The following is a 24187-nucleotide window of genomic DNA, read 5'->3' as shown; positions in this document are numbered from 1 at the left end:
ACACGTGGACAACTTAACGGCTTCAATACATCCGTCATATAAGTAAAAACTTTGGTTCTCTGGTTCTGTTAGCCATGGCGACTTCAAACAAATCGTCCAAGTCAAGGAAAATGAATTTTTATGCACTGTTCAATGCCATTAAACTTTGCTTAGTGGATAAGAAGCCAATAAATTTGACTGCTGTAACATATTCAATGTCGCGAAGCCGGTGGAAGACCGGCCAAATCAACACCAAAGGCGCCACCATCCAGATCATCGGCCAAGAGAGCCGAGGCGAAGTCACCATCAGGCAATGAAGACTTTTGTCCAAAACGCCTCCGAAAAGAATAGATCTCATTTTTTCTTTGAATAATTGCAGTCTTTACTTATATTTTTCCCTTTTCAGCGAAATTTCTTGGGGTGCCAGTAATCGAACACCATTTTTGAAATGGCCAAAATTTATCACTACTAAATTGATAATAAAGTTTTTTCAATCAAATAAATCACCTTAGTTTCTTAATCATTTGTTAGCTAGGGACTTTAGTTTTCTATTGATGTATATATGTCCGTATAATGTTCACTTAGTAAGAAGTTATAAGCTTAAAATAAAAAGGGTGCCGGTAACCGAACACTCTCCCCTATTGATTTATTTACAACAGTACAAAGTATTGATTTATTTTACTTTTGTTCAAACCGTGTTTTTGATTTTTATTAGCTGCGATTTCACCAATGAACTTTAATTTAGACAATAAGATTACATGAAAATGTAAATAAGAACATTTGTACTGTTTTCGGTTTTATCATGTAGTAGATGACCATATAATCGAATCATGAGTTATAAAACTTTGTAATTTAAGTTTATTATATACTTTTCAACTTCCCTGAAAGGTAAGAAATCGATGTAGTGCGAAATTTGTCGAAAAAGCGCAAAATGAAGTATCTACAAAAGACTTGAGTGCTACTGTATATATTCTTAAACTTCTCAATAAGGAAATTTTTGATTTCTGGATGTACTAATCTCTTATCTGTAATTTTGGCACGCTGGATATAAATTCGGGAGAAAATATTACCTATAGGTGACAAATCTTTGATGACATTTTAAATGGTACTATTTTTAGACTCGAGATGTTTTCAATCGATCATCAATCTCCAATTAGGAGATAATAGATATGATTGATTAAGACCACTTGTCGAGGATGTAATTTATTATGATGTAACCAAAAATTATCTCAAAGCAGAGTTTTGAGAGTTATGAGACCAAATATATACAATTGATGTTTAGTATATTGTAGATCTTGGTGTCGTTATGATGCTTTCACAAAAATATCCGTTGAAGTGTGGAGTTTTTATACTGTTTTTGGCTGGTATAATTTGTGTGGATGAAAGTGTGTTTAAGAAATGTGAACAAAGTGCTTTTTGTAGGTAAATCAAGTTTAACTGTAGAGAATTTTGATTTTGTTTTAAATTTCATGATCAAAATTGTTTTCGCAGGCGACTCCGTCGGTTTGTACCGCAGGAAAGTTCATTTATAGCACAATCTGATACTTTACAAGTAGTTGATAATGTAGTGACAATGGACCTTTTAGACACAAATACGTCCCATTGGTACACATTAACATTGAGTTCGGTTGATGAGAAAATTTTTCATTTTGAAATCGATGAAAAACAATGGAAAAGTAGAAGATACCGCGTGAAAGATTCCTTGGTAAACGAGCTCATCACACGTAACATTACCATGGAAGCTTCGTATTCGACCGTTATGGTCATTGATGGCGCTAAAGAAGCACATATTCATTTATCTCCATTCCGTTTGGATTTCTATTACGCAAGTAAACTTTTCGTTTCGATAAACTCTAAAGGGTTTCTGAACGTTGAACGATTGCGTGAGAAACCTACAAATCCGTCCGAAGGCGAATGGGAAGAAGAATTCAACGGTTTCATTGATAGTAAACCAAGAGGGCCAGAATCGTTGTCTTTAGATTTTACCTTTCAGCAGGCAGAGGTCCTGTTCGGTATCCCAGAACATGCTGATAGTTTCATCTTGAAAGATACAGTGGACGGGAATAGTGATCCTTATCGTTTATACACTTTGGATGTATTCAGCTATGAGCTGGAAAGTAAAATGGCTCTTTATGGAGCCGTTCCTGTTTTATATGGTCATGGTACAACTGGCTGTTCTGGAATATACTGGCAGAACTCAGCAGAAACATGGGTGGATATATTTTTGGAAAACGTTCCAGCGACAAATTTTATTTCTGAGAGTGGCATCGTAGATGTGTTCGTGTTACTGGGATCTTCTCCAGTTGAAGTGTTTCAGCAATACTCATCATTGACCGGAGCTGCGCCTTTACCTCAAATGTATGCTTTGGGATATCACCAAAGTCGCTGGAATTATGACAATGAATCCGATGTCCTGATGATCGATTCTAAGTTTGAAGAACACAATATTCCTTTAGATAGTATTTGGTTAGATATTGAATATACAGATGGGAAGCGATATTTCACATGGGATTACATCAGATTTCCTAATCCATTAGGAATGATAAATAATTTAGAATCCAATTCCCGTCATCTTACAATAATAATTGATCCGCACGTCAAGATAGATGATGATTATTTTTTCCATAAAGATTGCACTGTTGGAAGATATTATGTGCAAACTAAAGATCTAGCCGATTTCGAAGGTTCGTGTTGGCCAGGATCCTCCAGCTATACGGATTTCCTTAATCCAGAAGCTCGTAATTATTATGCCGATAGGTTCCTGTTGTCTAACTTCAAGGAATCCACCCGTAATGTTGGTATTTGGAATGACATGAATGAACCGGCCGTTTTCGATGGACCTGAAGTCACCATGCAAAAAGATAATGTTCACTATGGTGGCTGGGAGCATCGGGATATTCATAATTCATATGGCCATTATCATGTTATGGCCACCTACGATGGATTGATGAGACGGAGCGAAGGAACACTGAGACCATTCATTTTGAGTAGATCGCACTTTGCCGGAACGCAACGATACTCTGCTATTTGGACTGGAGATAATATGGCGGAGTGGGGTCATTTGCAAGCATCTATTAAAATGTGTCTTTCGGCGTCGGTTGCCGGAATTAGTTTCTGTGGAGCTGATGTCGGTGGTTTTTTTAATGAACCCAGCTCGGAACTTCTTTATCGTTGGTATCAGGCCGCAGCTTTCCAACCATTTTTCCGATGTCACGCACATCAGGACACTGAGCGTCGTGAACCATGGCTTTGGCCCGATGAAGTGATGCAGATTATAAGAGATGCTATACAGAAACGGTATCGTCTTTTGCCATACTGGTACACATTGTTCTACGAGCACGAAAGATTTGGTTCACCAATAATGCGCCCACTTCTGGCACTGTACCCAACAGATCCACAGGCGTTTGAAATCGATTCGCAATATCTACTTGGAGATCAATTACTTGTAGCTCCCGTGTTAGAAGAAAATCAAACTAGTGTAAATGTTTATTTTCCCACGAGAGAAAATAATGAGCCAGATACGTGGTACGATTTTGATGATTTCAGAGCTTACAACATCACCGGACTTGTTGAGATTTCTGTGGATAAATTCAAGACTCCTGTATTTCAACGAGCCGGAACGATAATCGCTGTTAAAAATACTGTCAGAAAATCTAGCGTATTGATGAAATCGGATCCGTACACGCTTCTGGTCGCATTAGACACACATGGTGTTGCGAAAGGAACTCTTTACGTTGATGACGAGGAAAGTTTTGAGTATCGGAGTGGAAAATATGTATATTTTGAGTTAATCTTTGAAAATGGATATCTTCAATACAAGTAAGTTGAACTCTGATTTAGTAATAGCAAATTTTGACTAACGTTTTTCTTGGTAGAAAAATTGATATCAATTCATCTTTCGAAACCGACGCAATATTTGAGAAGATCGTGTTCGCAGGATTGAAGAAGAAGGCATATTCAGTTAAATTTCAAACAATAAATAATTCCGGAAATGTGCAAATGCATTTATCGGATAACATAAGTTTTGTCGAAGATTTGAAACTTTCAGTCAAAGATGAATGGAGTCTAATCATAGAATGATAGATCTGCGTAGATCCTTTTTGAAAGCAAATGGTTTACTAGCACAATAAAGACATATATTATAATCGGCTATTATTATTCCATGTCGAATCATTCCTTGTTACATATAGGCCTGACTCTCATAGCGTGGACACGCATGCAGACCCGGCAGATCATTTTTGGTCCAAGTGGGTAGTTTTGACCTCTTAAAAAAGTCGCGACTGCGTTTTTAATGTTCATGCATTCAAAGGAATTTACAAGTATAGTTTTGTCATTGATTTATTACAGCATGTACACGATTATCAGTATATATATACATAAAATCATTTGCGCAATGCAAACACAGAGCTGCGCTTTGCATTTCGCAAAACAAGGTCGTCTAATAATTTCTCTTAATCAAGTTCGTTAGTTATGGTACGATAGACATGTAAAATAGCGACGGAAGCTGCTTGCATTTTTCATACGATTCGATGACCCAAAGAGTAGACCTAGCAAGTCTATGTTTAATATCTTCATACAATAGAAAATCTCAATCAGCATACTCAAATAAAATACCTAGACGCTTTAGCTCATATGGCGCTGTCGGTTTTCGTGTCCACAGAACGGTCAATTTTTCAATACCCAAGTGACCAATAAGCATCAAACGAGCATTGTACATTTTCCTTGTATAAAAATATGGAATATTGCCATTAAAATCTCATTAGTCCTACATGCTATTGTAAAACTGATATAAAACCACACAAGGCGGAATATTCAGCTGTTATAATGCAGCGGATGATTTCTGCACTAGTAAACTTTTTTTTTTTTTATAACAATTTTTATTCAGGCCAATTTGCGTATAGCTTTACGTGGCCGATTTACCCATGTTTTTGTTACATAATATAATTTTTTTGTTGTTGGATCTCGTTGTCACCCTTCTTTTAGGGGAAGACGAGCTTCCATTTCTTTCTAGCGAAGATTGGAGGTCATTTTGTCCGTTGCTCATATCATCCATTGCTACATCGTTGGAGTAGTGAGTGGTTTCCGTTTCCTTGTTTACATTGTTGATCGCAGTCTTGGGTTCATTTGCAGTTGCTGTAGATGCGCTTTGTACATTGATTGCAGTTGATAGTTGGTTAGATGGTGAAGGTGTTTTTGAAACAGGAGCACTGCATTCACTAGTTTCCGTTGTTGGGCGGTTGTCCTTGATTTTGTTTGTTTTGTTTGTTTTCGCAGTTTCAGTGCAAGGTTTGCCGTAGTGTGCAGGTTGTTCACAAAACTGACATGTAAACAATTGATTTTCATACGTAATCAACGTTTTACACAGATGTATCCCGTCTTGGCCACAAATGATGTAAGATGGAATTGCTTTACGTAGTTGCATACGTACCACTCGCACGCACTTGAAATCAATACAAATTGAATTTGGCCTTGTAGGCCAAGTTTCAGGCTTTGTTAAATCGTATTTGCCCATTTCGTACACTCTATTGTTCATTGCACTGTATTGTCTTTGTTTCTGTCGTCGCGACCGTAAGAAATTTTCGACTGTGTCGGGTGCGATGCGAGCACGAACTGACTAGTAAACTTATTATAAGACACAATGTGAAAATGTCGAAATTGAAAGACCGAAAACAGCTTTGCTAATGCTATTAAACTTATGAAGTTTGATGTTCAAAAAACACTTTCACCTGATTTATTTTTTATTTTTTATCATGAACAAAACTGAAATTGAAACAAGAAAAAGCTTAAAATAACTGCTCTGAACAGTACTTCGCGATAAATTGGAAAAATTCTTTAAGATTCCCAATGGGTATTTTACCCCCCATACTATCTGCCGGGCCTACATTTCATACATTTATCTGCCGGGCCGCATTTCATACATTTATCAATAACGTGAAAATGGTATTTTGCGACAACGATAAAAGCTGGTGAGCAGGTAAAAGCTGGTGTAAGTTGATACTATTCTTAAAATGGGGTCACATCAGAAATCAGATGTCACGATCGCATATCAATCATGCTATCATATATAGTACTGTGGCATTCTTCAAAATAATTTTCTTCGATTTTTAAAAGAATAACTGAAATCGGTTTGTTTGACCGTCTACTGATAAAAACATCCTTATGACATGCCCAACCCATCGCAGACGTCCGATTTTAGCTGTCCGTACGATGGGTGGTTCTCCTAGCAGCTGTTGCAACTCGTGATTCATACGCCGTCTCCACGTTCCGTCTTCTATCTGCACTCCGCCATAGATGGTCCTCAGTATCTTTCTTTCGAAAACACTGAGGGCGCGTCGGTCCTCTGCCAACATAGTCCAGGTCTCGTGGCCATAGAGAACAACCGGTCTAATGAGCGCTTTGTAGATGGTCAATTTCGTGCGGTGGCGTACTTTTCTCGATCGGAGGGTTTTTCTGAGTCCAAAGTACGCACGATTCCCTGGCAAAATACGTCTATGAATATCTCTGCTGGTGTCATTATCGGCGGTCACCAGTGAGCCCAAATACACGAACTCGTCAACCACCTCGATATCGTCGCCGTCTATCAATATTCGTGGTGTTTCTTCTCTAGAGCCTCTTCCTTTCATGTATTTTGTTTTCGACGCATTTATGGCCAGTACGATACACCTAGCTTCAGCTTTCAGTCCGATGTAGGTTTCCGTCATCTTTTCAAGTTTACGTGTCACAATATCAATATCGTCAGCGAAGCCAAAAAGTTGTACGGACTTTCGGAAGATCGTGCCACTCGTGTCCTCGCTCTTCGAATCACACTTTCCAGGGCAATATTGAACAAGATACAAGAAAGTCCATCACCTTGACGTAGCCCCAGGCCTTATGCACGCGCGCTCTTTATTTTGCGCTGAGACAAATAAATTCTCATTCTCATAAGACAACCACGCGCATGCGACGTACTTTTGCCGCTCTCAAGAGAACTCTTTAGCACATTTACGTACCGCACCAGAAACTGATGCACGCTTCGTTGTAAAGTCTCATCGCATTCTGCCAAGAGCGAGGCTCAAGCGCTTTCGTCTCATGAGATAGCGCGGCGCGCTCGCTTCATGCGATCTACGAGTGGTTTGTACGTTATTTTCATCCTCTTCATCTCTTCCTTTAGGATAGGACACAAGTCGCACGAACCGCTCTAGGCACGAACAAATAATAATAACAGCAGCTTTTACTGTGGCTCACATAGCACACAAGCTGCGCTCATAAAAAATCTCGTGCGCTGTCTCTTGAGACCAAAGCGCACGAGTCGCGCGCAGAAGAAAATGCGATGCTCTGAAATTTCAAGCAGCACATCCCGTTTCTATGTGCCCGCTACGCGTCTCTTACTTGCTTTTGGTTTGCTCTTTGAGTCGGTGCTCACGCTCACAGGATAAATATGCGACACACACATTTTCGGTGCGCTCTCGCTGTCGCATTTTTGCACGCATGAGCATTCGGAAGGCCTGCGTAGCCCTCTCCGAGATTCGGAGGGACTCGAGAGCGTCCCAGATACTCGGACGTAGCACATCACTCTATCCATCGTTGCTTTGACCAATCGCTTTAGTTTATACGAAAAACCGTTTTCCTGCATTATCTGCCATAGCTGTTCTCGATCGATTGTGCCGTATGCCGCTTTGAAGTCAATGAATAGGTGATGCGTGGGTACGTTGTATTCACGACACTTCTGGAGTACTTGTCTTATCGCACATATGTGATCCGCAGTGGCGCGGGCTCCAGTAAATCCCGCTTGGTACGGCCCTACGAATTCCTTAGCTATTGGTGATAGACGACGGCAAAGAATTTGGGAGAGGCGGCCTTGTAGGCCTTGTAGGCGGCGTTCAGCAATGTGATTGCGCGGTAATTGCAACAGTCTAGCTTATCGCCCTTTTTGTAGACGGGACATACCTCTCCATCCATCCATTCCTGCGGTAGAGTTTCCTCCTCCAAAATCCTAGAAATCATCCAGTGCAGCGCTCTAGCCAGTACCTCTCCTTCATGTTTGAGCAGCTCGCCTGGCAACTGGTCATTGCCCGCGGCTTTGTTGTTCCTCAGCTTGCCGATCTCCTCACTTATCTCCTACAGATCAAGGGCTGGGAATCTGTCGTCGGCTGAGCTTTTAAAAACTCACCATCTGTAATTCCAGAATCGGATAAAATCCACCAATTTTGTATGGGATCTAAAGTCCTTTAATTTGAATTTTTGTTTTTGAAGTTCGATTTGGCCTTTTTGAGAAAATGATTGAGCTTTGAGAAACGATTCGATACTGGAACCGGAATTCTAAAATCGGTGTAGCGGAAATCAGTTAAATTCACCTGAGGAGTGTGTAGACATTTTGAGAAATTGTAGTGCGAATTTAAATTTGGGAGTACATTCCGAATCCAAAAACGAATAACGCCTAAACTGAAATAAATTTATTTCGTAATCCAACTCCAAATCTGCAAACCCGATAAACCTGATTAATTTATGTGAAATGGACATTTTTCACCCTGTATCTCCTAAACCAGAAGTCGTATCTGACTAAAAAGTAAGATATTTTATAGGATTTCAAGACCTCTCATTTGAATCATAATGGTTTTGAGATTTTATTTGAATCTTAGATCGGTTCAGCCATCTACGAGAAAAATGAATTGCATTATTTTCGCAATCAGAAGTCGGATCCAAACGTAATTCAGGAACCTTGTTTGGGAGTATACTACTTTTCATATGAATCTGAGTTTGTAGAAAACGGTTTAGCCATCTCCGAGAAAATTGAGTGAAATTATTTGTCACACACGCATTTGCTGATCTCGACGAACTGAGTCGTATGGTATATGGAAGTTATGTTCTTCCAGCATTTATTAAGTAGTTTAAATCAATATAATTATGGAATTACTTTCAACTCGAAAATATTGATATCATCTGGTTTACATATGCCATATTCAAACGATTATGTTGCCAAAAACGAACCGTGCTAAAATCGGTCCGAGGCAAATTGTCATGAAAAAGGATGCTGTACACAGTCATTTTGGTACTTAGAAACAATTGTATGTAACAGTATAAAAAATCGTGTTTCACGTTGCTCCCAAGCATTGCTTTGTCATACAGCGCTCAAAACTCCTACTGCTGGAATACAAAAATGTCGATATCCCCATTGAAAATGGACGGATTTTAACAATCTATGGCTATTACCGTGTGGAATCTAAGTATAGAAACATATTCTGTTTCAAGGTCCAGTGTGACAGATACTGTCAAAAAACTAAAAATTTTGACATAAAACTTTGTATAACTCAAAAAGTAAACATCCGATCTCAAAACCATTCAATAGCGTTCTGGGTGACGGAGGCGAATTCTATACCTATTTTTTATATATAAAAAAAGGTAATCAATAACACGTTTTGTTAACAATGCTATCATTGAATAATTCATAATTTATAGTTAATTAGGATTTTTTTCGGCAGAGGGGCTCAGAAATACGGAGGGAGGGAACCCGCATTGTTTAATCAGAGTTGATACTTTTAACAAAGCATATAAGTTTTGCTCAATGTGTATACGTTTCGACTTACAGAAGGCATATTTGATTTTTCGAGTTGAACGTCATGCTCATAACGTTTAGTTCTTAAAAAAATATGTGTAAGGATCGGTTATATGGATCACGTATTTTTTTTTTTAAGTTAGCCTGTAGAAATAAAATTTGTTTACCGAATGCCACTGCGGACAAAACATATGTTGCCTACAAACATACATTTGGAATTCATATTATAGTGATCTACTTATTTCAATTATTTAATTTTTCTTTACTCTTTGCGAAATGAATATGAAGAGTTTTTCTAGACTATAACGTTTCTGTTTGATTTTTTTTTTAATTTTTTGAATTTTTGGTGATTGCTCAAAGTGAAAACTACGATTTTTTACGAAAAAATCCCCCATTTGTTTGCTATAAAACCTCCACAAAGTAACAAACAACGGAAAGGAAAACGTTGGGGTCTGGTTTTTTATATGGAGAAAGTGTGTGCAAAATTTAAAAAAAAAATGGTGTAGTAGTTTTTGAATGACGATGGACATGGACTTTCAAAACCTGCTTTCGAGAAAAATGCGTTTTTTGTTTTGTATTGTTATTGATTTTATAGTTTTTTGTCTATAAAATCAATGGAAACAATGATTTTTAAAATGTGTTAGACCCTACCCGCCCCTTGAGAAACTTCAAAAACCAATTCCTGCTTTCAAAAAAGGAAATCAAATACTTCTTACAAATGGCGAAAAAGCTCAAAAACTTCTCAATTTCATTTCATCCACTGGACTATTCTTCGTGGTTATATTGATTACGAAAAGTGCTATTATTAAAAATATGTCTTGAACAATCAAATTGGCACATTTACGGATAGCATATTTACAATTTGCTGTGATTTAATTTTAATTACAATAAGCATATTATAATATATAAGCAATTTAAATTGGACATTAATTTTAATTAAATTTAATTTCAGCTCCGATTAAAACATTATATATTTATCCTTCTATCCATTCTCAGGATAACGTGGGACAGAGAATAAAAGTGCATGCTATGTTTATTCACACTATGCGTATGTGAACGAGTACATCTAAAGCACGTCTTGAATCATAATCAGCCGATTATCTTACTATTCCATTCTGTTGTGGTGCTGGGCTGGATTATACCGAAATGTATTCCTCGAGCATTCCTTCATTCGTATACTTACTCACTCAATCTTCTCAGACATATCAATGGCGTTGACTTATACGAATCAATAATCTTGTTTCTTCATTCCTCCTGCCAAACGCAGGAAAATCATCTGCAAATTTAATCAAAGTCAAGCAGAAAATTGATTCCACCACTGAAAAAATCCCGTCTAGGTTCGATGTCATCTAGAAAGAGCAAAAAATCATCCACTGGTTATAAAGAGCACCATTTGCAACTATCGATAAGAGTGACGCAGGGTCAAACGCTTTCCTATGTTCAAGGTATTTATTTGTAGCTGTTTATATCTTAGGTTCGAAAGAACGACATCCAAGACATCCAATTACGACTCGTTAGTTTGATTGTTCATACAGCTATTTTCCAATGTACTATGTTTTGCGCCTGATTCCCCTTCACGTTTCAAGACGTTTTATGGTAACGAGACAACGTGATGCGGTAACGACTTTGATTCTTTGATGATCCCGGTTTTTCTGTTGGCAATTTTTATGAGATTCAACTTTTGCTTAACCGCTGTTGCTGGATTCGTATATTATGTGACAAACTCACTATTGAATTATGGCTATCATAAACCGCAACCATTTACCAAATACACACTAACCTTCGGTAAATTCTAATCGTTAAACTATGTTTTATCGATATATTGAATCTGAACTCTTCTTCATTACTTGAAAACTCTTTCCTGGGAAGTAGCGATCAAAAACAGAGCATAAGGATTTTATTAGAAAGATTATAAACTTATGACGGTAAAAACTATAATTCAATTCATGGTTCTCAACACTGCCACTTGAATTGTATGCAGAATAGCAGATAATAACTCATTACGAATGGAATATTTTTATTTCTAACTGTGAGGTAATTATTAGCATAATATTTAAAATTATATTACAAAGCAAATCAAAGCAAATGCTTTCGCAACATTCCCTGTGTGAACTCATACCATATTGTTTCAACCGACTTTGCTGGCGATTCAACACCCAATGACGTCATTATAGGATGAGGAGGAATATTAATTAAACACTTGTTGCTACTTGTGACCAAGAAATTGTCTGCATCGCCCCAAGCGTCACAGAAAAGGAGCGGTGTTAGTAGATGATATCGATGTAGATTATTCGAAAACCTATACGCGATGTTCGTAACTTGAAAGCTCATGTGTGACCGACCTAAAAACAAATACAATATATGAATCAATTATCACACCATGCCAATTCCCGACGGCGCCTAACTCCTAACTTTAATGATGTAATATTTCCATTTAGATGTTACATGCATCAGGCACAGCTCAAATTCGCAGATGACAGTCAATCGATTTTAAATCAACCGAATTCCCAATCGTACCTCGGAATGCAGACAGGACAATTATAAGAATAGTCTACAAAGATGGAAATGACAACTTATTCGTAATAAGCGTTTGATTTATAATAGCAGAACGACACTTCTAACTAACTGTTAGTTAGTTTTCTTTATTCAAGAGACTTTCTGCCGGAGGCTGGTTCGTCTCTGACGAAATGTTAGTTTTTAAACCTATGGTGTTTTTCCTCAATCTCTAGCCAGCCACTTACTGAGAGAGAAATGTGGGGTCTTTTCAATTGAAGGCCAACTAGTCCTAAACTGAGGTGCTATGATAATGATAAAATAAGACGATGGTTAACTTATTTGAATTTAAATTGGATTATATCTCTATTTTCGAATGAACCGATTCTTACAAAGAACTTTCGCTCTAATTTAGTGATCCTTGAGTTGTCTCACAGTGAAAATTTAGGTTCTGTAGTTACTCTCATCCTAACAGTTCCAAGGAAAATTTTGAGCTTTTTGATTTCTTATCTCGTACCTGGCTATCATAGTAAATGCTGAAACCTAAAAATACCTAAGACAACCAAGACGTCTGAATAAAAAAGAATTCATATTTAGCCATTCGAAGGATTCGAGATCTACTCAGACTACATAGATCGTATTTCTCCAGATTCCTAGGTCGTCATACAAACACTGAACAAACCCTTAGAACAGCATTTTTTGTGATAAAATAGGTGTGCTAGATCAATGAAAATACGATCATTATTCATTAGTGGAACAATTTTATTGATGACGAATCGTCTTATTCGAAATTGAGTCAAGGAACGCGGGCAAATGGAGCTCACCTCCATCCAGACTGCTCAGAATACGCATTAGAAAACCAACTACATTATTCGATTTCAGTTAATGGAAGAAGCGTTTGAAATAAAGAAAACTGTAAACAATAACTAAGCGGAACATTTTCAATGAAAGCACCGCTAACGAATTACCATATGAAAATAAGCAATGAGAAACGCGTATAGATTGAGCTCACCACTACCTGTAATGTTGAAGAACGAGAAAGAACATGGAAGAAGAAAAATATTTTTTCCAGAATGATCTATTCAAAAAAGTTTGAAAGAACAGATAGGAAGACATTCTCTCGAAAAAATTCGAAAAAATGAAACCACTGTTGAACCAAGTGATAGTTTAGTAAAAACCTGTTTTAATCAACCTAGTGGTGTATTGATGCCTTTCTCATGTGACTTCCATTCTCAGCAATATTACTGTGGTATACTTGAAAAAAAAACTCAATAAATAGAAATAGGGAGTTTGTTCAGGTGTAAACTAGTATAGGTAGCCTAAAAATCTAAATAGTTCTGAACCAAAATTAAAAGACTTTTTTCAGCATCGGTCAAAATGACGGCTTGAACTTTTATACTTACTTCTTCCTGTAGTTCCGGATTACTTTCAATTCGGGTCTTTTGTTTGTGAAAATTGTTTAGTAAAATAGGAAAATGTTAAACACTAAAAATATCGGAAACTAAATACTCGTCGATTGTTTGCTTGATCCCCTATCTGACAAACAGAAGTCTTCACTAAATAGGTTAAAGTGTTATAATATGTCCGCCCTAGACCATGCCCATCGATTGGTAGTTACATGCGTGTCTATATTATGAATACGCATTGCGTAACTATTTTACTTAAACACTCATTTCCGCACCGGTTGTGCATAAAGTTTAATACTAAACCTCAACCAAATCTCCACACCGGCGATTGCCATTCTACAAACAAATATTTGAATACGAAAATGTTAAAATTGTTGAGAATATATAACAATTTTGAGATGTTCGAACAGTACGTGGACTCGAGTGATAAACATCTTGACGTTTGGCTTTGTTTTGATACGTTTTTTGAAAATAGAAACGATTGATTTGGTTAGAGAGCGTTGCCAAATAATCTTAACCATACGAGTGGATATTTATTTCTCAACCAGTTTAGCAACTGGTGGTGAGGAATCTTGTTATGATGATGGTTGTCAAATTACGTTTACGCACGCTCTAATGGACATGGTATTAAGAAAATGTTGAAAAATTGCTAAATCTGTTAATATATTTTCTTCGAGTATGTGGATATTTAGTTGCAATACGGCTGAGAAACATGATTTTTATGATTCTAAAAGAAGAGATGAAAATTGACTGATAAGAACACATCCTTCCAAACGACCACATTCTCAGTATCTCTCATTTGCCTTAGACATAATGCCCCAGCACCGGTATAAAATGCCTCACAACAATGATGTATTATGCCCTTGAAATATCAAAACAGAAAAACCTGTTTTAAACCACCTAAAGGTGTAATGATGCCTTTCTCATATTATTCATTTCTCCTATATATTACAGCAGAAACTATTCATACTACAATTTAAAAAATGTTTAGAAAAGAGTTTTGAAAATTTTTATTGCATGGTACTACTACAGTGATATACTACATTTGAGTTTAAGTTAGTGAAAATCTATTCAATCATATGTGAGTAAGTGAAGTGAGCTCCATTTTATAACATTTGATTACTATTGTCGGTACTTCCGGATGTTTAAAGGGTGTAGCCGGGTATGCATATGAAAACTGCCCCCCAATTATAAACTAAATTGATATAAGTTGTTTGAAAGGGTTTGTATTGGAAATAATTTTCCTAAAATATTAAGCCTTTAACACTCCTAATACCAAGCCTAAAAAAGTTACGCGAAGCACCAAGCCTCAAAAAAAGTTGGAACGGTAACTTTGAGCTATCATAGCTCAGTTGTTACTTGACCAATTTCGATAAATTTTTCACCCTCCAATTTTGTGAAGTTTGTAGATTATTTTAAGTATATCATTATTGGCAATCTTTTAGGTAAAACTAATGAAAATCAGATTTTTCCCGTTCCAAGTTTTTTTTCGAGCTCAAAACGTGCCCTATCTGCATTCATGCGGCATCTGCATCGCGAATCGGATATTGAGAACTTCAACTTTACCGAGTCATAACTTTGTTGTTAGTCAACCGATCTTCAAAATTTGTTCACCATTGGAAAGGTAATACTTCCAGAAATAAAATGCACTGAAAAAACCGAAAAATAGGGTTATCTACCCAAAGTTATAATGAAAACTGTAGATAGATGACCTAAGAAAAGATGAGACTTTTTACAATGATCGTAAATATCTCGAAATTCAAAGCGATGACCTATATATTTTTATACATCATTCGATTGCTAGTGATACCAGCTACAATTTTCGCTCAATTACCATTCCTGTACAATCAGAAGAAAACATTGAGAAATCGATGAATTTATAAATATATATGAATTTTTCATTTTTTTTCACATGTTTGTATATAACTCAAAAATTAAAGCGATGACATGTACATTTTTTTGATTCAAAATATTGAAATCATTACCAAAAACAATGTATTGATGATCAAAATTATGTATCCGTTCAAATAATCTCAAGAAATTTGGTACAAATACAGAGAATTTGTGTTATTGGGAAAATTTTGCCAAACAACATGAAATCAAAATTTTTAAATTTTGTGACATATATTTTTTTATTATTTTAGTTGGAAATTTATTATAAACAAAATTTACAAAAAAAAACTTAAACTTGGATTTCACCGAAAATTTTAAAATTTTTAGTAAATAACCTAAAACTCTTAAAATATTTTTGTATTGGACAAACGATCTAAACAATTTTTTATGCACAACACAAACGCATTTGATAACTACTGATTCCGATTTTGTTCCGTAGAATCTCAAAAAATAGATAAAAGATCGGAAATTGCATTGCACAGTGGTCCGGATCCACAATTTAGGGGGACAAAAACATTTGTGGCTTAACCTTATACTTTAGAGCTATGATGTCTTCAAAACAAATGATCAGTGAAGATAAGCCATATGTCGATGTACATGGTATTAGGGTGGCTCTTATTATTTAGGTTATCCAAAACTTATTTTCCGGATTTATTGAGATAAAGGACTGCATTTTTCGGCAAAATTGTAGATAAACTTATATCGAGCAGCTTTGTTGAGGACATCATAGTAGTATCTGCAACGGTTTTAGTGTTACAGCTATTTTTAAAGAGCAACTTAGGGTGTTCCTCACAAAATCATATTTTTTGCCCTAGCATTTATATTTTTCTCTTTTCCTATAGGTATCTTTGAACATCTTTTAGAGTTTGTTAAAACCAATTTTTTAATCACTGGAGTATTCAGGTAACCTTTTCTGCACCGAAGTTATGAGCAAAACTAGTTCAAAAACAGGTTATTTTTAAACTGCTATATCTAACATTGAAGCAAACGAAAAAAAAATCCGTTTCTTGTATTTGACAGAAAATATTTTCGAGCATGTTTATAAGAAAAGGCGGAGGAAATATTTTTTAATTTTTTTTAATTATGTTCATACATTGGGTTTTTTCATTGAAAAATATTCGTATCAGTCATTTATTAGCTATATAAGGTATTTTGTCTTCTAAAGTGTCATATTAATTCAAGTGCATATTCGGGAAGAAATCGTTCTGCATTCTTCGGGGAATGCAGAATGGTGTCGTGCAGGATGATTTATTTCTTTATGTTTTGTGCTGTTTTCCCACCTCACCCAATTCTCAATTCCCTTCCATGTTCCTTTTATCCTTCTCTTCCCATCAGGAAGTTGATGAGAAGCTACGCAAGGCACGAATCTCCAAATAACTAGGGGAACATGCCACTTGAGCCAATTAGTTCTGATAACATAGATGTAGGGTTTCATTCAGTAAAAAGCATTCAAACGAAGAGGGTGTTTTTCGAACAACTGTAAGCTGCAAATAGATTGGTTGGTTGGTGCTAATCGCAAAGGCTGCTGCAAAGCCAATATTCGGGGCGATTCCAGTTTTATATGTACCTGAAATAGTGGAACTCACTTTACTGAGAAAGATGGCCTAACCGATTTGAGAACTGTTTCATTTTGTAGGTTACACTAGTTCATGCACTAGCTTTCATGTTTTTCAAAAATCAAACAAAACTGTTTGAAGAATACATTTTTATATGAGAATAAGAGAGATATGAGAAAGGCATCATTACACAACTAGGTGGATAAAAACAAGTTTTACTTAATTTCGTATGATTTTTTGTGCTAAATTCAGAATTATACTTTTTCTAAATTGTTTACTAATAGAAATTTCAAATAATTTTCGAATTCTATACATTCCGAAATAATTCTAAGTTTGTTATATTTAAATTCTAATTTCTATCGATTATAATTGATGTCGTTTAGGATAGCGGAAAATTTAAGATATATATATTTTTGTTCTTAATTGCTTGTAAAACAAAAATCAAGCAATATTTTTTTTTAAATTGTAGTTGGTTTCTTTGGCCATGGGTTAGTATATGGAATTCATATAAATTTATTTTCTATTTCTTTTTGTACAAAGATATTGAAATAATTTAAAATTTTCGTGTTGTCACAAAATTTATTTTATTAATAGAAACAAATTCTACGTCTCTTTGAAACAGATGAAATCAAAACGGATTCCTATATTTTCACTTTGATTTGCAGAAACGTTGGAACGCAATATATATCAGAAATTTTGAAATTTCCGATCTTCTACCGATTTTTTGAGATTTTACGGAAAACCTAACACAAAAAAACCTAATTTTAGTAGTTAACAATTCCGTTTGGGTTGTGCATAAAAATTGTTTAGATTTTTTGTCCAATACAAAAACATTATTATTTTTAGAGTTTAGGTATATTTACCAAAATTTTTAAGATTTTCATTGAAATCCAAGTTTCAGTTTTTTTGAAAATTTTATTCATAATAAATTTCCAACTAAAATAATAAAAAATATATGTCATAAAATTTCAAAGTTTTGATTTGTTTTTTTTTTTGGCAAAATTTTCCCAATAATAAAAAATCTCTGTATTTGTTCCAAATTTCTTGAGATTCTTTGAACGGATATATAATTTTGATCATCAATACATTGTTTCTGGTAATGATTCCAATATTCTGAATCAAAAAAATGTACATGTCATCGCTTTAATTTTTGAGTTATATACAAACATGTGAAAAAAAAGGAAAACATCATATATATTTATAAATTCATCGATTGTTTAATGTTTTCTTTTGATTGTGCAGGAATGGTAGTTGAGCGAAAATTGTAGCTGGTATCACTAGCAATCGAATGATTTATAAAATTATATAGGTCATCGCTTTGAATTTCGAGATATTTACGATCATTGTAAAAAGTCTCATCTTTTCTTAGGTCATCTATCTACAGTTTTCATTATAACTTTGGGTAGACAACCCTATTTTTAGTTTTTTTCAGTGCATTTTATTTGTGGAAGTAGTACCTTTCCAATGGTGAACAAATTTTGAAGATCGGTTGACTAACAACAAAGTTATGACTCGGTAAAGTTGAAGTATTCAATATTTTCTATGCAACGTTTATGCCAAAGGAAAGAAAATTGGAAAGCAGATAGGGCATATTAGGCGCGTGAAAAAAACTTGGAACGGGAAAAATCAAATTTTCATTGGTTTTCCTTTGCCAATCGTCTGCTACAAAGTTTTGGAATCAATCACGAACTTCACAAAATTCGAGGGTGAAAAATTTATTGAGATTCGTTGAAAAACAGCTGAGCTATGACAGCTCAAAGTTACCGTTCCAACTTTTTTTGAGGCTTGGTATTTGGAGTGTTAACTGCCATATTTGTGCAGTTAGGGTGGTTCTTTTGGTTTTCAAAATACTTTTGAAAAAATCAGGAATATTTTAAGCATTATTGAAAACCTTTCTGATTTTTTTCAGATTGTTTCAAAATGCATCTCATATAAAAAAAGTTCAAAATTTTCGATTTTTTTATTCGCACTTACAATTTTGGTATCACTCTATCGTATAATATCGGTATAATATCGGACTTTAAAAAAAATAAATCAATCGAAAAACCCCGCGCCTTCATTTAATTATCATCAGATGGAGATTTTTAAAATTTTATGTACTTCCCCCTATGGTGCTTTTTCAAGATCGAAAATTTTCAAACTTTAACCACCGAGCAGCACCCCTTACGCATGTCCAATTTAGCTCAAATTTTGCATGAGGACATTTTTCGAGGTGCTTAAACTTTTGAGCACTAGCGCTTTACGAAATTACAGGTGATCCAAAAATATTGGCACCCTTATATATAAGAGCGGTAAAAATCAACGTGTTTCGTCGGTTACGTCACTTAAACCATCATATCTCTGGAACCAAAAGTCACAGCCATTTGATCTTTGAACTTGATCAATGGCCCGACAGTAGCTTTCAAACGAGCTCAAGTTTGTTAAAATCAGTTCAGCCATCTCTAAGAAAATTGAGCGCGTTCAAATATCTTCGAAAAATGAACACACATACACACACAGGCATTTTCCGATCTCGTCGAACTGCGTCGAATGGTATATAAAACTATTTGTCTCCGAGGCTCCGTTCGAAAGTCGGTTTTTCCAGAAATTCTAATACCTTTCTATAGAGAAAGGCAAAACCTTCAGCTATCAATTTTAGGGCAAACTGTTCGTCGACGTTCTGTATCACATGGATGACATTTTGGTTCGATTATAGAAAGAACAGGCTTTACGTATGATTTAGCATCGTCGATTTTCTATACAATCAATATGTTCTTATGAAATCAACATTTTTAGTTTCTTGCTATTTCCTCATTTCCTCCTCCTATTACCCCGTTATTGAACAGTTTCGAAAAATCGTATTGTTTTATTGGTATAATCGAAGTGTGTATTAACTAAAAATATAATTGTTATGTATAAAAATCGACAGCTTCTGAACCATTTGATCGCCACGCGTCATTATTATAATAGGAAGGTGTTATATTTTCGATAAATCGTGTCAGGCGTGGAAGCATGTGTAAATAACATTAGGAATGAAATTCTTTTATTATTATTAATTACTTCAATACCCAAGACCTGAACTCAAGTTGTAAATGAAAACGCATCGTATTTAGATCTGAAAGTGGGGACGGGCATAGCGTGATGGGTAAGACAATCGCCTTCCACGCAGCCTACCTTGGTTCGAACCCCAACCCCTCACATAGGGCCAGGAAATTTTTCTGGTTCGAGAGGCGAATGACCACAATGTTAAAATCTCTGTAATAAAAGTAGTTCTGAAGGTGAGTGGAGTATGATATCAGACCTAAATACCCTGCGTCTCCATCTGATGATAATTTGATGGAGACGCAGGGTTTTTAGATTGATTTTTTTAAGTCTGATGTTATACCCGTCGACATTTTAAAAAACCTGAAAATAATAATTCAAAAAATAATTTTGAAAATATTTTTTACATTACATAACATTTTGAAAATTGCTGTTTTTTTTGTTTTCATTTTTGTTTTGCTAAAGTGGTTTTAATTTTTTTTAATAAAGTAAGTACCAGAAGAACCACTCTAACTGCACAAATATGACAGTTAAAGGCTTAAGATTTTAGAAAAATCATCTCCAATACAAACCCTTCCAAATAGCTTATAACAATTTAATTTATGTTTGGGGCAGTTTTTATATGCTACACCCTTTTAAAAACTCATTACTCTTAATCGGAAGTCGAAATCGGATGAAATTTACCAATTTTGCAAGTCTTTTGATTTAATTTTTTATTTACACTAATTAATTTGGCCTTCTTGAAAAAAAAACGTGCTTAATGCACATAGCAGTGAGATGATACCTTATTTTTTTATCAATCCGCACATGATTGTTGCATGAATATTCTTCGGTGTTTCAGTTTTCACGACATTATTCTAATGTCCATCGTTTTAAGTGGCAATTTGAGATTTTAATCACTCATTACTCTGTAACAGTTCGGCTGAAAAGTTCGTATCGTTTAAAAAAAACACACATTTTTTTGCCAAAATTCGTTTTTATTATTCAACATAATTGCCATCAGAAGCGATACAGCGATTATAGCGATCTTCCAACTTTTCGATACCATTTTTGTAGTACGATTTGTCCTTTGCCTCAAAATAGGCCTCAGTTTCAGCGATTACCTCTTCATTGCTTCTAAATTTTTTACCAGCGAGCATTCTCTTGAGGTCTGAAAACAGGAAAAAGTCACTGGGGGCCAAATCTGGAGAATACGGTGGATGAGGGAGCAATTCAACAGCTCCAAACACTGCTCAGAATCATCAATTCGTTGTTGTTTTTGATCGATTGTGAGCTCACGCGGCACCTTTTTGCACAAAGCTTTCTCATATCCAAATATTTCATGAATAATATGTCCAACACGTTCCTTTGATATCTTTAGGGTGTCAGCTATCTCGATTAACTTCACTTTACGGTCATTGAAAATCATTTTGTGGATTTTTTTCACGTTTTCATCGGTAACAGCCTCTTTTGGACGTCCACTGCGTTCATCGTCTTCGGTGCTCATATGACCAGTACGAAATTTTGCAAACCACTTGTTGCTTCGCCCGGTGCAGAGTCTGGATAACACTCATCAAGCCATTTTTTGGTATCGGCGGCTCTTTTTTTCATCAAAAAGTAGTGTTTCATCAACACACGAAATTCCTTTTTTTCATTTTTTTCACAATAACAAAAGTAGCTTCACTCAAAATGCAATATCTCACAAACTAATATTCAGACAGCTGTCAAATTTATACACGTATCTTTTGAAGGTTGGTACTAACTGAAAATGGAATGGATTTAATTCTAGTGGCGCCCTCTCATAGAAACGATACGAACTTTTCAGCCGATCTGTTAATGTCGAAACTGCAAATCGCATCGAATTTAAATCTCAAAGTGTAACAATCGATTAAGCATTCCAAGTTATTTCCACTTTAGAGTTTAGGGTAATTTAAGGTACTTCCAGAGCCGATATTCAGAAACCAGTATAACCCAAACCAATTCGTATGGCCATATGACGAATAAATTGCAATATTTTTGAGTCCAACTTTAAAGATTTCCGGGATTGTCATCTTCTATATGACTGAAATTCGATTTGGCTTTTTATTTCGAGAAAACGATTGAGCTTTGTGAAACGAATCGATACTGGAACTGGAATTCGAAATTCGGTGTAGCCGAAGTCAGACAAAAGCACCTGAGTAGGTCTATAGTTTACATTTGTTTCAAAATGCTTGAAAATCAATGTAGACATCTTTGAGGAATCGTAGCGAGAATTAATTTTTTGGGTGCCAATACAACCAAAAATGAAATGAAATAAGTTTATTTGGTTATCGACTATCCAAATCTGCTAACCCGATAAATCTGATTAATTTATGTGAAATAAACATTTTTATACTAATCATCCTGTTCGCAACAGCGAAGCGTTAATCTTCCATTCGCAGCAAGCGAAGCGTCAACCTTTCATTCAATTCACTCACACACCAACACATCAATAAGGAACGTTCGAGAATGATCCATTCAGTGGAGGGAAATGCCGCGTCTCTCACCCGTCAACTACGCAAACATTCGGCCCTCCGGGCCTCAGAAAATTTTTCTAAAATTTGAGCGAATTCTATACCTATTTCAGTGTTGGTGATTGCCGAAAATTTCACAGAAGCTGCTATATTGCTATCTATATTGTATAAAACATTTTCAATCCGGTAGACGATGCTACAAGAACTCGAGTCTCTCAATGCATGAACCGCGAGAGAATTTTTCTACATTCCTTCGCTCCACTTCATACTCTGAGTATTTCTCGGCCCTTAAAAAAATTGCAGTCTGATAATGATCGCCGCTGTGTGGAATTTACCAAGAGAGAATCGCAAGTTGACAATTATCGCAGAAAATCGAATCGATGATTCGACTTGATGATTCTCATACTAGGTTGCAATATTTCAAAACCCTTGTGTGGAGCATTCACATACATTTTCATAGACACAACTTATACAAAGATTATATGCACATAGTTAGAATAAGCGGCAATAGTAAAATGATTCTATCGCAATTATCAACTGCTGTATAGAATCGGATCGCGAAACGAGAATAAGCAACCGTTTGTTGCTTCAGAGAGGATCCCCACAGCAGCGTGCTAACCTTTGATTCTCAGAAATGTCATCGAGAGAAATTCGCTCTCGCACTGGTGTCGATTCTATGTTAAATGAGCCATGGCGGGTTTTTTGTTGTTGCGATGATTTCCAACTCTCTTTGATGGCACTGATTCAATCGGTGAAGAGTTGCCAGCGAACGTTCTTTGATACGATAAAAGCCATCCTTGACCTATTTTTTATATTTATAAAAAAAGGTAAAACGATTGAGCTCATCTACTCCCGATACCGGAACCGGAATTCGAAAAACAGTGTAGTTGAAGTCAGTTCAATTCGCCTAAGGGATTGTAAATTATTTCATTTGATTCGAAATTTTTGAAAATCAGTGTAGACCTCTTTGAGAAATTATAGTACGTTCCAAATTAAATTTTTGGCTTCGTTACTTGATCGAAAAATGTCCAACTGTCCAGTCCAACTGAAATAAGTTTATTTTGTCATCGACTATCAACATTTGCAAACCCGATAGACCCGATTAATTTATGTGAAATTGACATTCTTACACTAATAACCCGGAACCGGATGTCGGATCTGATTAAAACCAGAAATTTTATGGGATTTTAAGAACTTTCATTTGAATATAAGATGGAGGAAATCGGTTCACCTATCTACGAGAAAAATGAGTGCTTTTATATTAATTTCGTTACCCGTATCATCCTGTAATTCCGGAATCAGAAATCGGATCCAAATGAAATTCAGGAACGATGTATGGGAGCATAGGACTTTCCACGTTAATCTAATGTTGTAGAAGGGACTTTCATTTGAATCTAATCGGTTAAGCAGTCTTTCAGCAAATTGAGAAGTTTGATACAGGTGAAACTCAATAGCAAGCTATAGGACCAAGAGATCATTCAATAGAATCTAAGTTTGTGAACATTCGTCCAGCCAACTCCAAAAAAAGCGACTAGATGTTTTTGTCACACACATACACATACACTTACTTACTGACATTGGGTAATCTTGAAGAACTGATTCGAATGGTATGTATGATGATGATCGAACCGAAAGTTTTAAAAAAAGGTTTCATCTTGCTGCACAAAATGTCATGGAAAAGGATGCTGTACAGTCTTTTAGGTACTGTACACAGTTTTTCAAGTGCGTATTACAAATAGTGTTTCATTTCGCTTCCAAACATTGCTTCATCAAGAAGCGCTCAAAACTCCTTATACTGGGATAGAGAAGAAAAATCACTTTTACAAAAATGTCAGT

At 35.7% G+C, this 24187-nt stretch overlaps 1 protein-coding gene across 1 annotated transcript; it reads left to right on the top strand.

The window, feature by feature from the left end:
- The first annotated feature begins 1105 nt into the window (after positions 1 to 1105).
- Positions 1106 to 4097, top strand: LOC131440191 (neutral alpha-glucosidase AB-like). The gene is made up of 3 exons (XM_058611257.1): positions 1106 to 1401; positions 1471 to 3798; positions 3855 to 4097. The coding sequence occupies exons 1-3, from the start codon at positions 1286 to 1288 to the stop codon at positions 4057 to 4059; spliced, it is 2649 nt and encodes an 882-aa protein (XP_058467240.1). The 5' UTR covers positions 1106 to 1285; the 3' UTR covers positions 4060 to 4097.
- The last annotated feature ends 20090 nt before the right edge of the window (positions 4098 to 24187 follow it).

The sequence above is a fragment of the Malaya genurostris genome, chromosome 1, assembly GCF_030247185.1.
Source record: "Malaya genurostris strain Urasoe2022 chromosome 1, Malgen_1.1, whole genome shotgun sequence".
NCBI classification, from domain to species: Eukaryota; Metazoa; Arthropoda; class Insecta; order Diptera; family Culicidae; genus Malaya; species Malaya genurostris.
This window is presented reverse-complemented; position numbering and strand designations above follow the sequence as displayed.